This window comes from Lepisma saccharinum, chromosome 2 (genome assembly GCF_977018435.1).
Source record: "Lepisma saccharinum chromosome 2, izLepSacc3.1, whole genome shotgun sequence".
In the NCBI taxonomy this organism is placed as follows: Eukaryota; Metazoa; Arthropoda; class Insecta; order Zygentoma; family Lepismatidae; genus Lepisma; species Lepisma saccharinum.
Genome location: NC_139230.1, coordinates 203,415,619 through 203,442,055, shown reverse-complemented (window position 1 = coordinate 203,442,055; position 26,437 = coordinate 203,415,619). Strand labels below are relative to the sequence as shown.

At 38.5% G+C, this 26,437-nt stretch overlaps 1 protein-coding gene across 2 annotated transcripts; it reads left to right on the top strand.

Annotated features, from left to right (window-relative positions):
* Positions 1–1,244: 1,244 nt before the first annotated feature.
* LOC145981036 (uncharacterized) lies at positions 1,245–26,235 on the top strand. 2 transcript variants are annotated; one of them, XM_083114134.1, is made up of 6 exons: positions 1,245–1,372; positions 10,371–10,506; positions 16,220–16,282; positions 19,684–19,838; positions 25,318–25,441; positions 25,976–26,235. In XM_083114134.1, the coding sequence occupies exons 1-6, from the start codon at positions 1,342–1,344 to the stop codon at positions 26,184–26,186; spliced, it is 720 nt and encodes a 239-aa protein (XP_082970260.1). In that variant the 5' UTR covers positions 1,245–1,341; the 3' UTR covers positions 26,187–26,235. The 2 variants fall into 2 exon arrangements, with proteins under 2 accessions (XP_082970260.1, XP_082970269.1); XM_083114143.1 differs by lacking the exon at positions 25,318–25,441 and having other exon boundaries at positions 25,976–26,129.
* The last annotated feature ends 202 nt before the right edge of the window (positions 26,236–26,437 follow it).

Sequence of the window (26,437 nt, the reverse complement as noted above, 5' to 3'; positions counted from 1 at the left end):
ATCAGACCCCCTCGTGTATATATATATATACCGGGTGAGTTTTTTAGCTTGACACAACGAAATATCTCGAAAAGTACGCATCTGATCAAAAAAAAGTTCTGAATGAAATTTGTTCGTCTCGAAGGGGCTCATTCAATGATACCAAACTCCACCCCACCCCACCTCTTGCGGGTGGGGCGAGGGGCAACTGTAACATCTCAAATAGGAACCCCCATTTTTTTATTGCAGATTCGGATTCTCGGTTTTGTCTGAAACTGTTTTTTTTTTTGGATTTGTGATAGCTGGCGCTGTAATCGCAAAAAGTAAGATTTGGCGCAATTCTCGAGGAAAACACTGTCTTATTCGTCAGGCTTCGTGGCAGATTATGCCGTGTCTGTTTGACCAGGAAACAAGGTGTAATGGTTTGTAAGATAAAACATGCGTGATAGATGGCGCTGTAATCGCAAAAATTTGCGGAAATGGTAAAAAATGCACTTTTAATCGCAAAATGACGTGAGGCATGTGGAATTTTTATAAGAAACTGCATTTAGCATAACCCAGGAACAACGACGTGAACGTAGCAGTATTTTGTTCTCATCGGGGTGCTTTCTTAAGGTGAGTCCCCTCGCCCCACCCCCAGGAGGTGGGGTGGGGGTGGAGTTTGGCATCTTTGGATGAACCCCTTCGTGACGAACAAATTTCATTCAGAACTTTTTTTTGATCAGATGCGTACTTTTCGAGATATTTCGTTGTGTCATGTGTGTCTGCCATCCATTTTCGAGTGAAATTGCCATGTCATACAATTTGCATTGGACTGATTTAACACAACACAAGAACAATTTAATCTACAGTATAGTTTCAAATAACCTTTTTTTCTTAATGAACTCAGAAATGACCAAAATGTCACTTACCATGTTTTACACCCGACCCCTTCAAGTAATGAAGTTAATAGAAGACACTTTAGAAAATCAGCCAAAAAAAAGTCCTTAATCCCCCACTGAAATGACGCTTCATTACATGCACGGTTTTTGGATAACAAATACCTTGCCTTTCCATTTTTTTCTTCAAAAAACGTAGTCGAGACCTAGTTCCAATCGAGAGATATTTAAAAATGGAATTCCCGTCTAAACATGTTACGTCATACGCGTTGAAAGACGTTGACCGTTCCCAATCTAGACTAGATCCTGCCCCCCACCCCTTCCTTTTTTTGTCTTTACCAGGATGGTTCGTGGAAAGGAAGTGGAGGAGATTCCTTCCTTCCTTCTCGTGATTCTCACAACATAGCTCCAACGGAAGAGGAAGTGGGGAATTCCGGTGGTCGTATCACCTTCAACTTCACACCCCGAGAAGTCCGAGTGAGACATGGAGCTGTGGCGACGGGTTCTTGGCGCAAGTAAGTGGAAGATTGCCAAACACACATTGCAACCATCTTCTAGTATTAATAGATACATTTGCTTAGTTCGCAGTGAGCGATTTAGACCAAACAGTGAATTCTCGTGTGTTGTTGATTGATTGAATTTTTATTTCGCCTTTCTGCCCTTTTCGTAATCGCGAAGATGAGGATGAATGGTGATAATATGAGACGACAGAGCCAGAGCCAAACGCCAGAGCCTTGCTAGTCTGCAGTCCAGGGTGTACTACGTGGAAGAAAGGTTGACGTTTGGGTACCTACAAGAACGGTTCACTGATTGATTGATTGATTTAGTTTATTTTACTTCGCGTTTTGTGCCTCTTGGCTAATTTGCGAAGATGGAGATGAGTGATGAAATGATGAAATTGATGAATGGACATTCACAAACAATAAAGCCCGAGCGGGATTCGAACCCGGGACCCTTGGCGTCTTGGCCACAGGGTCCGGCACAAGAACGGTACAATCGCATGTTGTAATTATTTAATAGATTCAAGCTATAGAACGTGTATTTGTGAAATTGTGGTTGTGATTTATTTTTACATGCTTTATTTGTGCCGACCTCCGTGGCAGAGTGGTTATAACAGTAGTTATCCAGGGATCCCGGGTTCGAATCCCGGCCTGAACATGTGAGCCCTTCATCGATTTCATCACATCGTCACTCATTCTTATCGTCGCTCTTAGCCAAAAGTGGCAGAAAATTCACGGTAAATAACAAAAATCAGATCCAATCAAATGTTTCTTTTTTTTGTCAGTGAGAATCGTGAACGGTGCTTCTCAGTTGCATACAGGATAAACAGTTTTTCGTAAGCTGCTTTAGTTATTAGAAAATATTGTAGCTTTACACGCTGTTTGGTTCCATATTATTAATTTACTTCGCTTTTCTTCCGGTTTTGGCTAATCGCGAAGATGAGAATGAATGGTGATAAGTAGAGAACGGAACTTTATGTGCTAAAAAACTCAGAAATATTTTTTTTTTTATGTCTCATAATGTTGAAAATATGTGATAAAAACAGGAAAATATGTGACAAAAATAAAAAAAAACATTTTGTAACAAAAACAAAATATTACATGCATTTTAAACACCTGAAATCAGTTTCTAAATGCTTACCTCTTAGTGAACTATTTTTTGGAAGAGTTGCAGTGGATCCCCATAGTTTCTTTCCAAATTCTCCATTGTAAATCTGTGACAATTATCTCTAAAAAGCATCTTATATTGTGAGAAAGATCGCTCCACGTCACAAGAAACAATTCTTGCATATTTGAAGCACGAAATGTCACTAACGCTGAAGTTTTCCAAAGCTTCCTCTTCCTCACCTTCCAAAACACGTGCAATTTGTGACAAAGTTTGAAAACCTTGGTTTTTCCCAAAAATTTCTGTATATTTAGACATTAGCACTTGTGCGTTAGATCCAGTGGGGTTAATATTTTCCCCCAGTAGGATCGTAGGCGAGGCGCCAGAAGTCTGCCAGCGAGCGTGTTCAAAGACAAAATAAACCTAACACTCTCGATATGAAAAAGGTGCGGAGAATAAACCTTTTTTCCTTGGAGGATTTCGAGGTAGCTGAAGACAATGAGCGAGTTTATGTATTTAAAATGAAAATTCGCAAAATATGTATTTACATACGGAAAACTGGAAGATATGTGTTTTTATGTAAAATAAAATTTGCTGCGTTCACGTATAAGGCTATGATCAGAATTTTGGCAAAAACGAGGGTCTCTATCTTATCGCAGAAAAAACATTTATTTACCTAAAGTTCCGTTCCCTAGTGATAAGATTAGATGGATGAAGAGACAATCACTAACATCGACACGACACGAGCGCTACAGACGCTAGTTTCCAAAATTCAGTCCAGCGTGTACTACGTGGAGGGGAGGTTCACATTTGAGCGTCTATTGAAAGGTTCAACCTTACACCCCTCTTTGTTAGTGAAAATCGTGAAACGGTGCTTCGCGATTGCATACGAGACAGCCTGTGTTGTGAGAAAATATTAGATTTGATTTTTGTTATTTAGCGTCGCTTTTATGCTACTTTTGACTAATCGCGACGATGAGGATGACTTATGATATGATGAAATTGATGAAGCGACACTCACAAAGAACGCCCAGGCCGGAATTCGAACCCGATTCCTCTGGCTTCGTGTTAACCACTCCGCCACGGAGGTCGGCTGCATTGGGGTCTACTAGAAAACGTTCCTCTACATGCTGTATTATATGAGATACACTGAGTGCATATTTTCATGGAGATAATACAATGAAAAACTCTTGAATAACCTTCTAGAGAATTTGAGCGTATCCCTACCTGGCACCTTGCCCTCCTTTTATAAATACACTCTTATCATTGATTGATTCATTTGGTGTGTTAAGACCACTTTATGCACAGTAAAGCTAATCGAGATTGGGATCCGCACCACTATGTGCCTCCACCGGGTATCGAACAAAGATACTCTATCATAGTCACTACCATCTGCTCAACAAAATTCTTAAGCATTTGAAACGATGAATTCGTCGTTTTTCCTGTCCCCATTTTCTTGTCCTTTACCTGAATCAAAATTGTGACTTCCTGTCACACCGGGGCCCTCTCGAAACGCAGGGTTTGAGGGGCTCTTATTTCAGTCACTGCAGTGCAGTGATAAGGTAATCGATATTTTAGTGATAAAAGAACATATTGTTCATGTTTGAGAATTTAACGTTGAATAACTTTGCCAGATACATTGACTTTAGCAAAGCTGTCATCATAATTCCTGTGGAGAGATTCCTTACTATTGTTATTTAAGTACCATTCAAAAACAATTTTATCTCAAAGCAGTCACAATTAAAAATGAAATGATTTGTTTCTTTCTATTTTACATAGCCTCCTACATAAATTTATTATACACGGTGGTGCAAAAGTAGTTTGAAAGTTCACAGTTGACATATGCCAAGTAGTTTAGCGTTGCCATTTATTACAACAGTAGCATTATGTCAATCCATGGGCGTAATGTCTGGGGCTCGTGGGGGCCACTCAATGCTACCACTCAATGTAAAATTCAAAAAACACAAAAGAAAGACTGCCAACTTACTTTTGCACCACTCTGTATTATCCTTCTCTTTTTTAATAGCTACATTATGATGTCATTCTGCTCATTTTCTGTCTGTACTTTGGTTATATTAGGATATCAAATATTAGATAAACTTACTCCTGCGATCTTCTTATTCGCATACTGCAAGAAAGTCACTAAATATTCAAAATAGCAGATGCAAAAGCACACATGTCAGGTTTATTAAAATTTACAAGTTAGTGGTACTTTCGTTAATCTCGTTGGATTGATTGATTGATTGAGTTGGTGTTTTTAGTCCACTTTAGTCCACTGGACCTACAGTTTAAAGTGGGATCCGAACCACTATGTGCCTCCACCAGGTATCGAGCCCGGGACCCCTTGATTACAAGGCGGCGACGCTACCACTGCGCCATCGGGGAGGCTCCATTTAACCTCGTTAGACCTGAAGAATAAAGTAATGGGTAATTTTTATGATTTCGCAAATGTAAGAGCATTTATAAAAAATAGTCCTGGAAGCTATTATTGTGGGATAGAAAACTTTTTTTGATTCTGTCCAAGTTCGATTCAGAACTCCCAAAGTTAGGTCCCAAGTTACGCCCACAAATCCATAATAGTTTAATAATTTATTTTAACAAAATTCATTTTATGGTGGTAAAATCTCCATTTAATAATAATAACCAATGTGACTGAGTTACTAGTTTGAGGCAAGCTTAATATATAATTGATGTTTTTTTAAAAAAAAATAATTGTACGTACCTTTCACCCTTCACGGCAAGTTCTGCACCCCCATTAACACCCTTAAATTCCAGATTCTGGTGCTTCCCATAAGGGCTGTAGTCGAGGGTATACGGCGGTATACGCCGTTTACCCTCTGGTTAACCTTACTTCTGATACAATAGCCCCGTCTAGTTGGCTGCACTTTTTAACACTCTGTGCAGTGCAGGTGTATCCAGTGTCAGGGTGGTGCGAGGAAATGACGTTCAACCAACTAGACGAAAAGCGGTGTTCAAGTTCAGAATATTCAAGAAATGCCTGTCTGCTGCTTTAAACGGTCATTTGATTAGTTAGCACGCACCACGTGACCATACACCATACATACACCGGTCCGGAAGGTAGTGCAGACACCAAATACACTACTTGACTCCAAATCAACGAACTAGAGTGCGCGTCCAATCTCCTGCATATGGCGATAGCCGATAGCAGCGCACTGCAGCGGTGCTATGTCGAAATCTCGTATGGAAAAGAGACAGCGTGGTTGAGCGAAACGCCTTGTCACGGAACAAGGCAACGCCGCACGTCTGTGATTCGCTGGTGCTGTTCAGCCGTTCAAGGCCATATGCAGGAGATTTGACGCGCACTCTAGTCGACTCGGTGTTGCACCGTGCAACCCAAGGTACACAGAGATTAGGTAAAGCCATCCGAAGATTGCCGATCTTGCACGAACGCGTGACGTCACCAGAGAGGGAGTGAGCTCGGCTGAAGCAGACGGCCCCTAGCATTTATATGGGAGATTCAGAGAGCGAAATTATATTATTACTTTTAGGAGGGGAAACATATTAATTGTCATCCTCCAAGATGGTATTGAGGCATCCTTTTAATGATTAGTAACATAATTGAAAACACGCTACATTTAAAAGGGGGCAAAGTACATCTGAAAAAAATGTATTTGGAAATCCATATTCCTGAAACTTTCTGACCGATGCGCTACAAAGAAAGTTTGCGTGTTCTCCTTTAGAATTTCATTTTACAAATCGTAATATAATTTTAACAAAAACGTGGCATGCTAAAGAAGAATTAAAGAGTTGAAAAAAATAATTGATTAATAAACTTAGTTTATTTTACTTTGCTTATCTGTCACATATGGCTAATCGCAAAGATGAGGATGCGTGATAATATGTTGAAATTGATGAAAGGAAAGTAGACCCATGCCCGGGCGGGGATTTGAACGTGGGGGCCCTTGGCCCTTGTGCTAACCACTTCGCCACGGAGGTCAGCATTACAAGGAAATAAACAGAAAATGACAATCATATGGCATCTATGTTTTAATATGCGAGAAATATTTGCGAGGAGGTTATTGAAGTAACAAATAATTATTACTAGACGTTGTGATGAAAATTATTATATCTGAAATATCTAGAGTTGACCTTGCAGTCTCTACGCAAAACCTTTACTCAAAATTGCTAGTGTAAATTTAGAAGCTATTAAAATTTAAAACTTATTCCTGTTCGAAAATAGAAACTGCCAAGTCAAATTAATATTTCGTATAAATACATATATTTTTCTTTCATAAGGCCAGGACAGTATTTGGAGGGGACGGTGGCTTGGGAAGGCTATAGCTCCGGATCTCGATCTGCAAAGGGGCTTCCAGTGGGAAAACATCGTCCAGAAGAAGGAGCGAAATGATTATTTTTAAATGGCTCAAGAATACAAAGATATAAGTGGACATTTGACAAGCTTAGTCTAAAACTTACAACTGAAATCGTACATGTGTGTGTGTGTGGGGGTGTGGGGGGTGTGGCTAAGTGAGGTAACACAGTGGAATATGATTCACAATAATAAAATTAAAATAAATATGTGGGAACAATAGAAATCAAAATATGTTGTAGCTAGTGACGGCGCAATAGAAAAGATGGAGGGGTAAATCATATTTTCCCGGGGCAATCATGTTTATTATTCCGTTACATACGACACAAAAATGCATATTTTGGCTAAAAGAGTATTTATTTAATTTTGTCGTTATACTGGTGGCAGATAAGAGAGAGAGAGAAATTGTCCTGCCCCCCCCCCCCCCGGTAGTGTGGTCACTGCCTATAGCTATGCTGGAGAAGAATGCACCAATTAATACGTTATTAAATAAAACAGATACTTTTAAAACTTTTAATCAAATTATTTGTGAACTATGATTTAAATTTAGAGAGAGCACATACCTGTTTAATTTTATTTGGATGAGTTAACTTCTGAAGCCTGCCATTTCTGAGCCTTCTTCCAGTGTAACTGCACTGCCCTTTGAGCCCTAGCTGCTGCGTTCAGGTGGCGGAACGAGCAGAATACTAATTAAAACAAATATGTGACAAATATATATATAAAAAACAACGTGTTGAAGCTATTGACGGCGTCAAAGAAAAGACAGAAGAGAAACGTGGAGAGTGCAGTGATATTTTACGGGAAGCAGTCATGTTTATTACACCCTTACATTTACAAACAATATTAAAATGTTCTGCTTTTAGATCTCGCACAATGCCTTTTTCACAAAAATGGGCAATCCCACATTTTTTATAACAATCTTGTCTTTTCGTTTACTTACGCAATTACCGACTGGAAAGGCTGTGATATTTTAGATTTCTTCCGTTAGTTTTCTGATAATAGTTTTCACAGCTTTCCATAGCATTTAGGCATGAATTCAGTTGACAAGAACAAAATAATCTTATTTCAAAACATAGAGCAAAAAGAAATCCAACACGCTTAAGTTAAAACTCCCTTACATTGGAAGCCTGGAGAGAACAAAACAGGTGTTCCTTCGTAACACGATTTCTTGAAAACCATTTTACACATTTGAATCAACTTTATGATAAATTGATTAGAAAGGATGAATCTTAACAGTAAAAGTTGTAACTTTCCCCCTGCTACTATATTTTAGAAGATATTCGTTGTCAAATATCTCAATATTTGCATAAGGAACTAGTCTTTTCCGTGCCGAGCTTCTCGACGATGACGTAATGCATCCATGGACCACTGCGCATACGATCTGCGCCGCCGAACGAGCACCCCCTGCGTGCGTGCAACCAACTAGCAGCGATGCCAACCCTAGCATAATGGTGCTAAACCTAGCATAATTTAACCGTCTTTGGCACCTAGCACCCTGTGTTTGGCATAACAGCCAAATCTAGCATAATCTGCAACCGTCGGTAGATATTGCATTCAAAGGAAAGTGCTCTGAAGAAGTAAAAATAAAAGTAACTTCACATCTCTATTTCAGGAGTGGACATGTTTCCAACAAAAGAGAGTAAACTGGCCCAGTGATCCCGTCCCCCACCAACGCATTTCATCTCTTCCGCATCTTCCTACCATAAAATCGAAGAGGAGGGTTGGGGCAGCCCACCCTCAAAAGTTTGTTCATTCATAGCACCGACACAAGGTGTCAGCCATTTGCGGTGCCTGTATTTTCGTGAGGAATGTTTAGTAGAAAATTTTATTGACATATAAAGCTCATGTGGCACCCTCCTTTGTCGGCAAATTTTGACCATCTTTGTCTTCAGCTTGTGTTTGGTTCGGTTCAGTCAACTCGACATCTTACCATTTCGGAAGCGGTCTCCCGCGGCGAAAAAAGCGTTGTTCCTGTGCATGATTTTAATTCTTCGTGTGTGCGTCTTTCAGTGTATTTTTGAGTGTGGTGTGTTTGAGTGTATCCATAAGTGGTTTTTTTCTGCTTTTTAATTATTTTTACATAAAATATATTTGGAACAATTTCGAAAAATGCGTACTAATAGCAAAAGAAGTAACTTTGAAACTCCCGAAAAGAACAAAAAAGACCGTGGTGATTTAAACCAGAAATGGGAGTCGTATGCTCAGAAATATAGAAAGGAGTGGGAAAGAGGCCGTTTTTATTTTTTCGTTTGGTGAGTACCTTTTTTCCTTTCCTTTCCCTTTTTTCATTTGGAAAAATGTTACTTTACATATAAATGCATTGTATGAGCATTTGAAAGTTGTAAAGAACTAGCACAAAAGTGTGTGTCTCTAGCAAGGTGTTGTCGGAGGTGGAAATGGGTTAATACGTCCTTCCATACAACGCAAAAAAATTCAGTAGTATATGAAAGATATTTGTGAGTTATACACCGACCCCACCCCTGTAGTACTTGTCCCTCTCCCCATTTGCTAGAAAAAATATGTGAAGTATTTTTACAAATTTACTAAGCCACATGCCCTAGTTCGACCCTTGGTAAGGTATGGACATGTATTTATGATTTTTTCATCCCATAGTCCATAGACCATTTCATCAGTTCTTTATTCACCCTCATTGTTGTACTTACTCCCAGAGACCCTAAGGCAAAAATGTGACTTAAAATAAATAGATCTTAGGGTGGGATAAAATATAACTTTTGAAAATAGTAATAAAATATATTGTTAATAATAATAATAATAAATACTGCCCTAGCACAATTGGGTTGCATTCTAGCATAATTTCACAATTCGAACAGCACTTTTCGTAGCTGAGGGGTTGGCAACGCTGAACTAGACGCTTCGGTGCAAATAGTGTCAAAGCGAGTCAAAAGGTGCAGACAACTAGACGGGGCTGATGCATATATATATCTTCTACTTTCGTTTTTTTTTTGTTTCTACTCCAGTGAGCTTCTTACGGTTAAGTACTTCTGGTTTCACGTGATCGTGAACATAATGTTGTGAAGGCCCAACAGTTGACCAATTTCAGTTCACAAGTATGTGAAGATATGGCTGGGAAAATAACATGCTGCAAATGACACTAATTCAGGATTGTGTAAAAAACGTTCTATATTCTGTCTCGGGTATCTCTGGAGCAAGCGAACGAAAACAAGTCTCTGCTCAGGTAGTGAAGCGAGGCGGCTCCACCAAATGAACACGTGAGAGGGATTGCGTGGAGGGGGAGCATCTGCAGTTACCAGCCTTCGCTGCAGCGTGTACTGCTTCGCTCTGCCCACTCGATCTCCCCGATAGGCGTGGCCTTGCTCCACAGATTCCGGGGATAGAGTATAGTGACAAGTGTGGTGACGTATCAAAAGGGCACTTTGGAGTGTTTTCGAGCACCTTTGAAGGTTGACTCACAATCCCATCACTGAAGGTTCCGGGTTCGAACCATGGTGATTCATAAATTTCATCATGCATCCTCATTAGATATATTTTATAATTTAGCGTAGTATAGATATCATTTGATAAGTAATAACAAATATACTTCTATTTCTTTCTGACAGTGTTTCTTTGTACATCAGTAAAAGCCTGTACAACAAATGATTCTAAGAGAGTGGGTATTTGTCTTCACGTTTATTTGGAACGTGACTTCCCATCCATCGAGTCCATTGTAAATCCAGCAAAAGGGCAAGGATACAGGTAGATAGAATTTGCCTATTTGTTCAAAGATTATTGCTTGAATATTTACAACAATTTTATTAAATCAGTCTATCTCTTGCACACGCACACAAGGAAACACACACACACATATACATATGTGTGTGTGTGTGCATGTATGTATATATGTATTTAATATACAGGGTGTACCAGAAGTGATAGCGCAAACTGAAACGGTGAAAAGTACACGATAGTAGAAGCAAAAAAGTCTCAGTAAACGTGGGGTCACAAACGAACTGTTTGCAAGATAATTGAAAAGGTATGGTTACAATCCGCCACCGACTTGATTGTTTGTACAGTCACGGACAGTTCTGCGTTGTAGCGATTCCATTGAAAGTTAATTAGGCCATTACAACCCAGACGTGTCCGTGACTGTACACATCGTACGCTTGTCTCCTTGCGCACTCCGTGGTTTCCTTGTTTAAAACTGAACACTGCCGAACATTTAACATCAGTACAATAGTCCTTGGTAATAAAGCAATAGTAATGTCTAGCGAGGTGAACCTTAAAATACTGTTATTTGTTACAAAGTAGGACTATGGCACGTTACACTTGAAAAGCATACGATGTGTTCAAACAATCAAGTCAGTGGTGGATCGTAACCAAATATTTGTAATTATCTTGCAAACTGCTCGTTTGCGACAACATGTTTACTGAGAATTTTTTGCTTGTACTATCGTGTACATTTCACCGTTTCAGTTTGGGCTATCACTTCTGGTACACCATGTATATGGGAGGTTATTTCAGTCGTTTACCGCCAGAGCGTCGGCCGCTCGGCGGCCCCTTCATGCAACAGGTCCCGGGAAATTGCGTTACAGGAAGTCCGTAACAGAAACAGCTTGTTTTGTAATGTTTCCATTTTTCACAATTACAGTTACAATTACAATTGAAATAAGCACGTACCTTCTCGCAAGGATGCTGGAAAAGATGTCCTCCCAAATACAAATATTTCTGGCACCTTATTTCTGACATCTAATCTTAGATTAGACATCGCTACTTTATCCTCAGTTGTCGCGAGAGCGCCGGCAGCTTATCAGGGGAGTTGTCAGCCGCGAGAGAGCGCTTCATACTGCACGAATGCGACACCTGTCGGCAGTGATGCCAACCGTAGGGACATGTCCCTAAGCATAGGGACTTTTCACTATATTTCGCCCGCGGAGGGACGTAGGGACAGATTTTGCCAAATGAGGGAAAACGTAGGGACTTTTTCCAATCTTGGAAAATAACATTTTATTGTACAAAGGTGCAAAACTTACTCGCCAGTCAGTTGCACTTTCTTCGTGCTTGGTTTGGAATGAATGGATTAGTTTATCTGGATACTTTAGCGAGGAGGAGAAAAAAGAACTAACCAACAAATCTCCATCAGAATTTTGGAACATGTTATCACTTACCAAGAACTTTCAAGGCAAGTTCTTTTTTGAAAACATTTCCACTCTCGCGAAAATAGTGCTAACATCGCCACATTCTAACGTGGAAACGGAAATAATATTTTCAATGTTAAGTGATACAAAAATAAAAAAGAGAAATAAAATGGGACCAGAATTGTTCAAGACTGCAGGAAATACAGCATCACCAACCAACATCAATCTCTTCACAGCAGCAACATGTATGACTTCAAATAACATAATCAACAGTAAACGACTCGACGTTATTCATTAGGGGTGTGCGGGATCCCGAAAAGTCAGGACTGGGATCCGGAAAAAAAATTTCCCCTCCCGATCCCGACTTCGGGAAATGACTTTTCGACTTTTCGGGATCCCGAGCAGTCGGGAAATACCGAATGGTCACTCTAAAAAGTCGTTAATTCTCGACGTTTTCTGCATTGTAAGTTTCTGGAACTTATCGGAAATTATAAGTTTTTATTCTAGAAATGCAAAAACAATCACTTGAAGTGAAAATGACGTGTAGAATTCGAGATTTCAATAGCTTCGGGAAATTTCGAACATTTCCCGTCCCGAAAATTCTCCGACTTGGTCGGGAAATTGCAAATTTTACCGTCCCGAATGTCGGGATTTAAAAAAATTCCCGTCCCGATCCCGTCCCAACCCAAACAATTCTGTCCCGCACACCCCTATTATTCATTAAGGCAAGAATTTACAATATCGGACCCTTCTGTAATTTCTATGCTACGTCTTATACTCACGAAATAATTAGTCGTGATGATTTAGCTCTAGTTAACATGTTGGGATGAGGTGAAAAAATTGTTCATTAACGTGTAGAAGTTGTAAAATAAGCTTTTCAATTCTCGCAATGATTCTCCGTATACAAGTATGGTTTGGTTTGGTTTGAGTTGGTGTTTTAAGTCCACTTTATGCACAGTAAGGCTAATCGGGACTGGACCTACAGTTTAAAGTGGGACCCGAACCACTTGTACCTCCACCGGGTATCGAACCCGGGACCCCTTGATTACAAGGCAATGACGCTACCACTGCGCCATGGGGGAGGCCCGTATACAAGTATGGTAGTCATATTTGTTGATATGAACAATTGACGTTCGCAATTAGTTACGCTGTCTACAGCGTTGCCACACTGTTGATTTCATACTTGGAGAGCATGGATCGTGTAAGAATGGCGGAAGAGAACAGTAAAAAGTTGTTAATGTTGTACAGATTGTTAGGTGGAGTGTGCAGGAGGATGGCTGTGGGCTAATTAATAAACTTATGGATTTCAGTATATTGCCCAAAGAAGGTGCTTACATGCGAAAGTGACAATCACGATGTAGAAGAACATGTTCAATGTGGACAGATTTGATTACAGGTAAGTTTGGCAACAGTGCATCGATCGTAAAATTGCAGGATACGAGAATGGCGTCTTCGATGATGAACGTTTGCCGTTAAAGTGCTACGAAAATAAGATTTTTTTATCGGTTCGTAATGACAATTAGCGCAAAACCATTCACGGATAGCCCCACTGACCATTCTCGGTAAGGTTAAGTTAAGTTAGGTTAGGCAAGGCAAACATAGTTAAAATTTGGGGTCAAAAAACCATGCACGGGTAGCCCCACAAACCATTGACGGATAGCCCCACGAACCATTCAGGTAAGGTTAGGTTAGATTAGGATAGGCAAACATAGTTAAAATTTGGGGTCGTAGTAATATCAGGAATGTATATTTCGTTTTTTAAGTATTGGAAACAGAAAATCTTCCTATAAATAATAAGCAATCGTGCCGATCGCGGACCACTCAATTTAACTTATTTTGCAATTTCTACACGTGACCCCCCCTTCAAATTCGTGATTAGGAGGCCTCAATTACTGAGCATGCGAAATATTACATAAATCGGGGAGGGGTCCTGTATTGTAAATTCGCTTCTTCATTAATTGTGGAAGCACCGAGCAGAAAGATTTGGTAAGTAAATGTGTATATTTTATCTTCTGTCTTGCATGCTCATGAGGTGTTGTTTTCTTTAGTCGCTTTACGTGGAGCAGGAACATTTGGTCAGTTGTAGGGAGATTTTGACTACGTCTGTAGGGACATTGCCGAAAAATGGTTAGCAACACTGTCGGCTACCAGACGTAGTGAGTGTACCGTACCCTCATGCACACTTCTCTTTGCGTTTATCAGTACGCGTTATGTTTATACTGTGTTATTGAGATAGTGTGCTCTTCAGTGCTAGTGCTTTATTGTGTGTTAATTGTTATTCGTTCATTAGGTATGCCGCTAAACAAATATAGTCTTGAACAAAGAGTTTTTATGTACGATAATTACTTGAAAACGAATTCTTGCAGAAAAGTGGTTAGGCAATTACGAGAGACAGGATCTCTTGAACCTAAGAAACGTGTTGTATTGCTGTTGAAGGAGGTCATTTTCATCATCTCTTATAACACAGGAGGTTAGTGATCATCATTATTACTACTTTTAAATATCATTTTACGCTTTCGGTTTGTTTTATGCGCCGGGATGCTGTCTTCCCTTAATGTCAACTGAGGATAAAGTAGCGATGTCTAATCTAAGATTAGATGTCAGGAATAAGGTGCCAGAAATATTTGTATTTGCGAGGACACCTTTTCCAGCATCCTTGCGACAAGGTATGTGCTTATTTCAATTGTAATTGTAACTGTAATTGTGAAAAGTGGAAACATTACAAAACAAGCTGTTTCTGTTACGGACTTCCTGTAACGCAATTTTCCGGGACCTGTTGCATGAAGGAGCCGCCGAGCGGCCGACGCTCTGGCGGTAAACGACTGAAATAACCTCCCTGTATATGTATATATGTATCAAAGATAAACACTGTTGAAATGTGTAAAATTAAGTAAACACTTTAGAAAGACAACATGGATACTATTTGTACGAGAAAGTGATGTGCAAATTTATATTTTACAGAAATAATTTGTTCTACAGTTTATATTTGTGTTCACATATACATGATGGCAACGTAAAGACACCTGACCTTATGTTGCCACCACTATAGGGTGACCATACGTCTCGTTTTGACCTGGACAGTCCCGTTTGAGAGTTGTGTCCCGGTGGTTATAAAGCCACTATTTGTCCCGTTTTATAAAAGGCTAGGAGTTTTGTTGAAAACCAAACATTTCATCCTTAAAAATATATATTTTATTGTTGTATTATGTGTGTGCCGTTATTTGTAGAATAAGTATGCAGTTTCTTTAGGGAATTGCAACAAGAATTTAAAGTTCCTGCGTCTTAACACAAACTCAAAAGAAAAATCTAGAGTTGTGTGTCTGATATGTAGAGAAGGTTTTCCGGGAGATTTATAAACTGTTGATGAAGAATAAAGCAGCTCACAAGAAGAGCAGTTCTTCTGTTAAATACTTCCGTCATTACTCAACTTCAGCATTGGACTAACATCATAGGTTGACCAGAAAGGACGATAAATGCTATGTAAATCATACCGAGTTTATAATAATTAATAAATTTTGACAACAGGATACCATATTTCATTTATTATTCATGATGTGTCACTTATGCGATCCATCCTTTAATAAATAATAATACATTAAGAATAACAATAATTTTACAATTAGGCCTAACTCATTTTTCAAAAAGGAGGGGATGGGGAACTGATCACCTTGGGATGTCCCGTTCTTTGGGTCAAAATATTATGGTCACCCTACACCACGACCAAAATCACTGTTGTCCAACAGTACAGTGGTTCTAACTTACGTGGTTCCACAGGAACCACCCAATAATTCTTCGTATTATTATTATTATTATTATTATTATTATATTTGTTATCGTGATTCATGGTGGATTGCTTATTTAAATCAATAAATAACAAATTTTAAAATAAATAAGTAAGGATGCATTGTTCGTGTGTATTAATATCATATACATGGAAGGGAGGATTTATATGTTTTTATGAACTTATAGCTCAAGTGTTTGAGCTCACCTAATATCTTTCAAAAGTTGGCGCCCCTGCAACAGCATGTCCTTACATTTGGCCACCCACTTTTAAAACTATTAACCTAACATTCTAACAAACACATTTGGCTACTTTGGTTTGAGCACTAAATTGTCATAAATTATTTTTATGGTTACATTAATGTGAGCTCATAATTTCATATAATTATCTTATTATGTGTTCATTGTAATTCGTTCAATTACTTTTTATCAGTACTTACTATTGGAGTAAGAAGATGATGATTATCATTTCAAAATATTATGGCTTTTATTAAACATTGTTATATTTTCTTCTGCCTAAATTCTTACTATAAGTTTTATGTATCTACTTTCAGCGACACAACTTCGACAGAACGGTCTTTACTTTTAGATGGTGATGAATTGGAATCAGGCTGCAAGTATGTGTTATCTCTAATTTTACATATACATGTACATAACAAAATATGCACTGCCACACAATATAAGACAAACCCATTAACAGAAAATTAATTCAGAACTTAAGAAAATATTATGGGGATTTTGTTAATAGCTATGAGGATTTTTGACAAATTGAATTTATCATTGATAAGGCCAATAATGGATTATGGGTGAATTAAAATACTCAATTATTTCGTGTTACTGTCTTTGGACTCTCTTGGGTGATGATCAGTGGTGCCACCCCAAAACAAAACATGGTTCATCAAAGGATGCATAGAAGCAACTTAAAGACCTCACAGGGCCTAGTATCATTGACGGTTTATTGCTTGCTATAGGTGACATCTCCAGAGGAGATTGCTTAATTCTAGACTCATGGATCAGTAGCGTACGCAGGATTTCATCGGGGGGGGGGGGTTATTTCTAAAACTTTCTACAAATTCACATTACCATTGTTTTATTTTACTTTAATTAATTATAATAATACTCATAATTAATTAATTAATAATACTTAAAATTAATTCATTAGTTTAATTACTACAAATAATAATGATACTAATGCACCTGCTGTTACTAACTATTATCACTATTATTATTACCGGTAAGTAGTCGAGATCTACATAAATATATTTATGAAAGCAATAAAACAAAATTACTTTCTAGTCATTTGATTGTTAACAAATTCTAGGAGCATTTTTGTTTCTTTGTTGCGAAATAATTGTCTAGTCAATGGTTATTTGTATATGATAGGTGAGACATTTTAAGTGTAAGGGATATCCATAAAATCCATAAAATATATTAAATTAATTGAAATAATCAAAATATGAAACTCATCCAAGGAGCAGTGGTGCTCTAGTCTGACAACCTCGCGGGAGATCCGGGTTCGATTCCCGGAATAGGTTGGAATTTATTCAGCCTTGTCCCCGCACCCGGATACCTGAGAGCAACCCTGGGGGATAAAGGCTGCCAGAGCATGGAGCTGATCAGATCACACTCAAAATTGCCTACATCGGGAATGTGTGGGGCCCCACCACACCACCACATGTACCTTCATGACACGGTGCTATATGCGCGGGGAAATTTATATTACCTTTACCTATGGAACTCACCCAGGATGATGAGAATACATGTTGCTAAATTCCACCGAGTCTATGTTTTCGTTCAAAAGTAAGTTTATAGACTTTCCAACACATTTATCACTTCTAGGTGATTCACAAAGTACTTCTTCAACATTATTTAATGATGTGTGGATGTAGACTCAGCATCACTTGAGAGTTCACAAGGGGATGCGAAATCAGTAACGGGAAGAACGTTCGCAATAACGTCGGCAAACTGCGACGAAGCAAGGAATTTTCACAATTCTCGCGAGTTACTGCGCGACTTTTTGCAAAAAACAATTGCAAAATTGAACTTTGCGGCCGCATAGATTGTGTTTGGAATGTTGTGCTTTTCTCCATGCTTAGTGTTGCCCACGAGACGAGACTTTGGCCTGTCTCATCTCGTGGAAATGCTGTGAAATGCTGCCTCGTCTCGAAAATATTAGTTTGTCAAAGGGACACATGATCTATCTCGTCTCGTCTCGAATTTTTAAAAGCCTGTCCCGTCTCGTCCCGTGGGCAACACTATCCATGCTGCATGGGAATAATAATTCAAATTATTATTAGTAGTAGTATTGTTGTTGTTGTTATTATTATTATTACTGTCGCAGATCTTTGACTGTGCTAAATCAGCCATTTTTTTTTCTACAGCATTTTCCATAATATTTCAAAAGCTCAAGGGGGGGGTTAAACCCGGTACTCCCCCTTGCGTACGCCACTGTCATGGATCATCACTTAATTTTGGACCACAAGATGGCGATGATCACCATTTACTCTTACATTAATTGTTATTGTCAGTTTTAGAAGTTTTGGGGTGGTGATATCCCTCTTTTCCCTTAGTTCATCCCTGAATGGTTGTTGAGGAAATGTAATGGAAATATAATCTAGAATGCAACTACTCTTACATTACTTTTAATCCAATACAAAAATTAGGCATACATCATAACTTGAATATATCATTTTACTTTTCAATAGTTGTCCAATACAATTTGTTTTTTATACGTCTTGCATAAAAAATTGATAAATGTCTAGCACAACCTAACACAGACCTAATTTGGAGAGTTTTCTGTTTCCGTGAGATTACCATGTTGTGTGAACTACTTGTATTGTATGGACTCTCTAAATGTTATTTTCATGGAAGAACTTGTCATATCACATAAGTTATACACGTTCATAACTGCATTACAAGTGTCTTGAAATTAACTATTTTGTGATCAATCTCATTGTAAACAATTTTCAATAAGTGCTTGATGAAACACAATAACAATAAATAATTATGGAATGATGTATGTTCTTATTCAACTAACAGTTTTGATTAAAGTTCCGACCCCACCATTCCACTGGTGACTCAGAGTCAAATTATTGACTCTTTCTGTAGCCTCTTCATGGTTTCAAGGAACTCTCACAATTCTCCTCTCAGTACTGAGATGCCACAATGGGCGTAGCTAGTAATTTTTGAAGGGTGGTCACACCCTTGATAAAACTTGAATAGTAGAAATAATAATTATTATTATCACTGTTAGTTATGATGATCATTATCATTGCACACCTTGTTCAATGGTAACACTATTAAGCCTTGTTTTCAGGTTAAGAAACACTACAGTTGCTGACCAGGCAGTTTTATTAGACACTAAAAACACTGTGACATTTGGTTTCCACCATATATAGTTTAGTTCTCCATCTGAGGGAGACCCTGATAGGCATGAGGTGGAAACGTCACGTGTAAAGTGTTTTTAGTGTTTAATAGAACTGGATCCATTTATACTTTGAATAACATAAAACATAACCTGGTTACTGCATTTTACACTATTTTTTTATCTAATTAATCTTTTACTTTGATTATTCTGTTCTCATGCTAACTGAACTTTATTCTGTTATTATCAAGAAAAATAACAATCTTTATGGTTCTTTTTGTAACTTGAAATAATGGATGCCAATTTCTAGGGTCTGGGGGAGGGTCGACTGACCGGTTCGACCCCTTCCTCCTAACCACCAGGGGCGCCACTAGTAATTGAACTCAGGCCTACCCTACTCACCATTCCCTAAGTCAATCATGTAAGAACAAAGAAATGCATGATTACTATGACAACTGGATCAAGAAATTCTAGTTCACCATTTCTATGCTTTTAGCAGGCAAGTTTATGTTTTTATAGCTTTCAGATGACACTATTCTAGTGCTCCCTATTTTCATTATACTTCTTGTGCATGCACAAGGGTGCACCCTTGTTCCTGTACAGCGAGTTATTTATTGTAAATCAATAAAATTTTGAATTTGTTTCTTATTACAGGAATCTAAAGAGAGTTTTGACATGCTTTACTGAAGTTCTAAGTGATTGTCGATACTTTGAAGATTTCTATGAATATCGCCTTTTAATAGCCAGCTTAGGCAAAGCACATGATTACTTATGCGGATCTGAGGAGTTCATGCGAATCCATTTTAAAGGTATACCCAAGTGTAATTTTCTATTTCCTAAAAAAGTGGAAGACCATATTGGAATTTTGAGACTCTATCTTATTAGACATAGCACAATTTATTTGCATGTGTTTGTAGTTTCCTTCCAGTTGCTTGTCCCTTTTCTTCCATTACCCCCCCCCATCTCCATGTTACAGTCAACCTAAGGTGCACGTAAGTTACATTCATTAGATAAACCAATCAATGGTAAATTCATTTTACATTAAAATATTTTCTGCAGACAATAAATAGTCCATGAGCCAGGACCTCAAATTTAGGCGATCGGTACCACTCGGGGGGACGAGTTCTCATATGATTTTGTTGCAAGGTCTGTATGCCTGGGGCTGGAAAATGTGTGATAGCATGTCATAACTCTTTTCTTTTTATCTAATATTATTGAATTAGTAACAATAGCAGAAAAATAATGGTTTTTCATATTTTTTATAAATAGCATATAAATTCATCACAATATTTGAATAAATAAATTTAATTTCAACAGACTTATTAAATTCAATATTACTTTATAATAGTTATAATTATTAAGTGTAATAATATTAATATAATCTTTACAATAGTAATAAATCTTTATTATATTGCTTATATACTGACATAGATGAAAGTCATACATTTTACTTACAATTTTCAATAATAATAGTGGCTAAATCTTAAATACGCATGTATGTTATAATTTAACATAAACAAAATTTTATTATTTACATTCATCATCATCATCTTTTCAATAGGTGTCATCACTCATTGATTTTCACGTGTGGATAGTCTGCACTTGTCAGTGCACTTGATGTTATTTAGACAGAAGATGCAGTTTGTAGTTTCTATTGAATTGGTTGGTTGATTGATTTGGTGTTTCAAGTCCACTTTATGCACAGTAAGCCTAATTGGGATTGGACCTATAGTTTAAAGTGGGGTCCGAATCACCGGGTATCGAACCTGGGACCCCTTGATTACAAGGCGATGATGCTACCACAGCACCATCAGTGAGGCAGTTCTAATGGAGTTGTAAGGTAGTAGAGTGTAACCGATCTTGACGCACCCCTTATAAAAGTTGACCCACCCTCGCTGGTGAAAAAAGGGCGGCAAGAGACGTTAACGTCTTTTCTGGGGAACGGTTGATGTACGTTGCAGAGAAGACAGTCCGAGTCAAGCATTGATACAGTTAGGACCCATATCACGTTGGTTATTGGTTTCGCGGGCAAAGAACAAGCTGTGAGTGAACTAATGGCCATGATCTCAGCCGGAAAGAGATATAGAGTCTATATAATAAACTGTGAGTGAACTATCGGTCTGTGCAGTATCTCTACCAGAACATGTTACTGAAGAAGAGACGCTACATGTTTATTATGAACCAACTACAGGAGGATTAGAAGATTGAAGACGTCGAACTCGGTATCAGCAAGATTTGTGTTTTCCCCCAACTCCCCCTAAGTGTTCAACGTTAGTGTTTTTCAGCGTGTTTATCGCCAAGTGAAGTAATATCTAAGTAGTTACATTGAAGACGTAAGTACTCTGTGAAATAACCTCTAAGAACCAAGTTTGGTCTAATATCTCAACAAATTCACACCGGAAGCTGACTAATCTGTGTATTCCGGAATCGTTTGTAAACCGCAGACGTCACGTGCCTGGGCCTTTAATAAATATTTATACTGTATTTTGTGGTGTATGAATACTTAGATTCTTAAATATAAAAATTCACTGCTGGTCTCCTTTTGTGTTGTTGACGTTGTTCGACGGCAGAATAAAAATAGCACTATTAGTAAAAGCAAAGAAAATCGTTATATGGTGCCGAAATCCGGGAAATCCTTCGGTTATTTGTTGAGATACTATGTTAAATTTAAGAAATCATGTTAATATTGGATTATTTGTGTGTAAAATATTGGTGTTCTACATAAGAAAATGGAAGAAAAAGCTGTACTGGTTGATCGAAAGAGGAGGTTTCTTTTTTTTTTTCTCTCCCTCTCGCTGCAGCTGTAAGGTATTAAGGGATTAGCAAGCTAGCGATAAGTAAGTCAGTGGTGCGAACATGGCTGGAACGATATGGAAAGGTCCTGTTGCGGCAGGTTGAGGATTTCAAACGGCGGAATTGTTTGTTCAGTCTGTAAACAAAGGTTCAACAGAGATTGTGTGGAAATGAACAAATGTGCATTCAAAGATGATCAGGCTGATTTTTGCTGTGAACAATGTAAGAGTCCTGCTGGCAAAGAAAATATCAAGGAAGTAAAAGTAGAAGAAAGTGCACAGGGTGTTCCAAAATTAACTGGCGAAAAAACTGCGAAAGTAAGGAAAAAAACGTTATAAGATCTAACACAGTTTGAGGTGCTGGCTGCCAGTCCATCCAATACACTACCAGCTGCTCTGCTCCATCGTGTTTTTTTCAATGTCCACCTTCCCCCACGTGGACTAGATGTACATTGTACATGGATCATTCAGAAGACATCTCTTGCTTATAGCGGCTTTATAATCGCACGTTCAGCATGTTTCTTGAGACAGTTCCTCCAAGGTGAAAGTTGATAAATGTCTATCTCACCCTTCTTTGCCATGCCATTCACATAATATACGGAAGATTTTGGAGCATACAGTAAGCACGAGAACTACAATTTGTCAATTACTTTTTCATTGAGATCCCTTTGATCTCCGAGGCTGCGAACATATTTCCTGTGTTTGTTGGCAGGAAGGATTTCCCACGCACTTACTTTTCCTTTTCCTGCAAATGCATATGGAGACTTATCATATTTCAAAAAACATTTTTAATAAGAATTGAAGCTATTTTCCTAATGCCAAGGGCCATCATGGGTATTTTGGTACTATATTTCAGAAACAATTTAACAATGATTCTTTCATGGAAGCTCAAACACATAATACACACATCTGCGTCATCTGAGCCTCTCATTAGCAGAGACAGTATTCACCAACAAATTACCATATCTTTTTCATGTTTACTGTTGAGATTGAGCACTTTGGGGCTTGCTTCAGATGTGATTTTGCATAATTTATATCCACAGTTGGCGAAGTGTTTTATTCAAAAGATTTACAAAATGATCTGGTTTCCTACATTCGTTAACAAGATATGCAATTAGAGTTGTTTTATTCGTTACGTGACTTAGAAATTTCCTTCACTTTCTGACAATCTGGGAAGATGATATTCTCTGTGACTAATGCCCGAGTTCTTCCCATGTGTTGGTTCTTTCGGTGTACTTTATAGACGGCTCATTGTACGTATTAAACAGACATCGATTCTTGGACTCCCATTTCCCTCCGCAAAGCAATGCACAAGGCAGATAGTCCTCATCAAAGTTTGACTCCTCTTCTTTTACTCTCTGAATCATCAATCGCCGTGCGACGCCAAGGGTCCCGGGTTTGAATCCCGCTCGGGCTTGGTTGTTTGTGAATGTCCATTCATCAATTTCATCATTTCATCACTCATCCCCATCTTCGCAAATTAGCCAAGAGGCACAAAACGCGAAGTAATATAAACTAAATCAATCAATCAATCATCAATCGCCGTGGCTAAATTTCCAGATATTTCCTCAGGGGGATAACATTTTTCTGCAAGTATGTCTCTAATGACCATGCTAATGGTTCTAAGAGAAATCCCATTTGAAGATTCCGATTCTGTGCTGTCACAATAATTCGACCAAATAGTGCCTTGTCTGATAATTGACCTGCCATTACTATCCACTGCCTTCTTCTTGGATCAGAGAGGAACAGAAAGAAAAACGAAAACCATGTTTATACAACTGAAAGTACATTCAGAGAACAGATACAGTAGATTATGGATGAGCACAGGTAACAGAAAGACCCTACAGTCGCTTTAAACAATGCTCACATGATGTGCGCCACTATAGAGCAATGTATGTATCAATACAACAGCTGAGAAACGGACAGGGTCACAGCAGTAACTCACCCCTAGTATGGTGTGATATCGAACGACCAACACCGCTGCACATCTGTGTGGCATGGGCTCGATGAGGTGATCGATGACAGCTTGGAGGATTCCTCGAAAGTCTTCGCTTTGGACAATTCCAGCTCTGGAAGAGTTAAGGGAGGTGACATCCTGCCTAGAACGCGTCTGCCAAGTGCATCCAAGACATTCTCTATGGTATTTAAGTCCAGTAATCACGCTGGCCACTCCATGCTATCTATTCCCTCGTCCTCGGGCACGTTGTGCACTAACAGTACGCTGTGAGGACGAGCATTATCACCGATGAAAAGGAAACGATCACCTATTGCATCTGCGCACGGCATGGCAAGAGGCCATAGGTTCTCGTCCTCATATCTAAGGGCCGTCAAACTACAATTTTCGATGACTTGGATATCCGTACGTCCCACAATTTTGATTCCAGCCTTCAGTCTATTACGTCCATTTTAGAATGTTTTTGCACAAACTCAGGGTTTTATCGTGTTCCACATTCCCTCCAGATAAGGTACGTCTATTGTAAGGCTGGAGGCTGAACCGCAACTCATCAGAGTACAGCGCTCAATCCCATTCGTTGTGGCCCCAATTGAAGTGTTCCTCATTCAAGTTTCTACGGACTGAAAGCTGTATGGTGATGGAACACACTCCATGAGTCTATATGCATAGAGGCCATCTTTAAGAAGGCGATTGCAGACAATTTGAGATGACACTTGCGCCCTATTACTCTGATAATGGCATGTTGTAGTTTCGTTGCATTCTGTCGTCTGTTCCAATCGGTTATTTACAAGAGGTACCCGTTGTCTCTTGCTGTTGTTGCTCGCGGACGAACTTGACCTTACATTCGTCGCGCATTTCCAGTTGTTTGGAACCGAATCTACAGGCGAGAAATGGCACTTTGAGACACTCCAAGGGCTACTGATAGCTCTCTGTGTGTCCAGCTTCCATCCTTCCTATGGCTCGCCATGCCATGGATTCAGGGAAATCGCACTTTAGAGGCATTGTACAACAAGCCCACGTTCCTCAATGAACTCTTACACTGTCCTTGGAATGCTACTGTCATTCTCACAGCTGCGCACTTCAGTTGTCAATTCAGACATCAATTCAGATATCGGCATTAATGATGGGCAAATAGCCAATTGAATCCAGTAATGGTGTTAAATCCCATCCAACTTGTCAATTATATTATTAAAATATTCACATATTTTAATTAGTGTAATTATTATAATCTTAATTATTATTATCATCATCATTATTTTTTTAGATCATAATTACTGTAATTGTCATTCCTAATATTAAAAATCAAAATATTAAAAATTATCACAAGTTTCTATTTACATCAAGGTATCTGAGAAATAGAGTGATAACACACAGAAGGCAAAGACTTATGACATGCTATCACCTATTTTCCATCTCTAGGTACCCCCGAGTGGTACCGACAACTTGCCTGGCTGAAAGCAACATTTCTCAGCATGTTTTCACAAATGTGTACAACATGATACATCATTTATGCAAAATTATGGTGTGTAATTTATTTTGTAGCCTTGTTGCTGTCAATGGAATGTTTGGAAAGTAGTCGCAGAAGTTCCACGCAATGTACTGATGGTATTCCACCAAATATATGGCAAAAAATTTTGCGTTTAGAAAGTGGTAGAAATTTATGCAGGTAAATATATTTCCATTACTAGTTGAATATAAGATAGTTTCAAGTCATATTCTGACAGTTTCATCTGTAGTTTAAGAATAGGCCAGGGACATAGTCAGTGAAGTGAATTTAAATCAGTAACATGATATAAGAATGCAAGCAAAGTGGCAGTAAAATCCAGTGATTTAAATTACCATAAAGAAAATAGTACAGAGAAAAACATTTAATAACTGCAACAAATTAACAATAAATATTTGCTTCCCTGTGGAGAGTCTGGTATGTACACATGTTTTTTATTCTTTAAAGATTATACATACACACTAAAGTGGAAATTGTTAGGTGGAGGGGTTTGCTCAAGCCTTGGTGCTATTTGGTAGATGCCCCTATGGTTTAACATGGTGACAATGAAACCGCTGGGGGGATGCTTTGCATAAATCTTCCTAGCTGGGGGATACCATATCCCTGTATCTCCCTCCTCTTCAAGCATCCATAATTTGAAATGTAATATTTTACTCTTTTAGATTTGTAATACTTTAATTTTTGGATTTTTTTCAGCTTACTACAGAAGCAGAGAGAGTGTCTAATAAATTCTCATGAGATGGGGAGGAGTTGTGGTGATTATACAGAAGGTCTTTACAGAAACTTGTCAGGCGTTTTCTTATCAAATTGGTGCAATACTTGTGAAAGGTTACAAGCTAAGTGGGTGCTACTTTTATGTATGGTATTGACTTCATGTTTAGTACAGCAAAAACAGACTTTCCAATAATTAATTAACTTTGTGAGTTCTACATGGTCAGTTAAAAGAAATTGAAATGGTTTGCACGTTTGCATTGTAAACAGATCAGAAGTGTAAATATAAGAATTATATAGACACCTCTCCTGTTAGTGCTTTCGCCAGTGTAAATATAAACTTGAGTGGTAAGTGGATGTGTATTTATTGTAGAGATATGGAGATTATTAAACCGAGAAAACCTCGTCATGTTAATATTCACACTTGCTTATTTCCTGGACTTGTCC

Excerpts from the sequence above, each read along its gene's own strand:
- LOC145981036 (XM_083114134.1), top strand. The coding sequence starts at position 1,342 with ATGGAGCTGTGGCGACGGGTTCTTGGCGCAA. Across the intron at positions 10,507-16,219 it reads GCAAAAGGGCAAGGATACAG|CGACACAACTTCGACAGAAC; the intron begins GTAGATAGAATT and ends ATCTACTTTCAG. Across the intron at positions 25,442-25,975 it reads AGTGGTAGAAATTTATGCAG|CTTACTACAGAAGCAGAGAG; the intron begins GTAAATATATTT and ends GATTTTTTTCAG.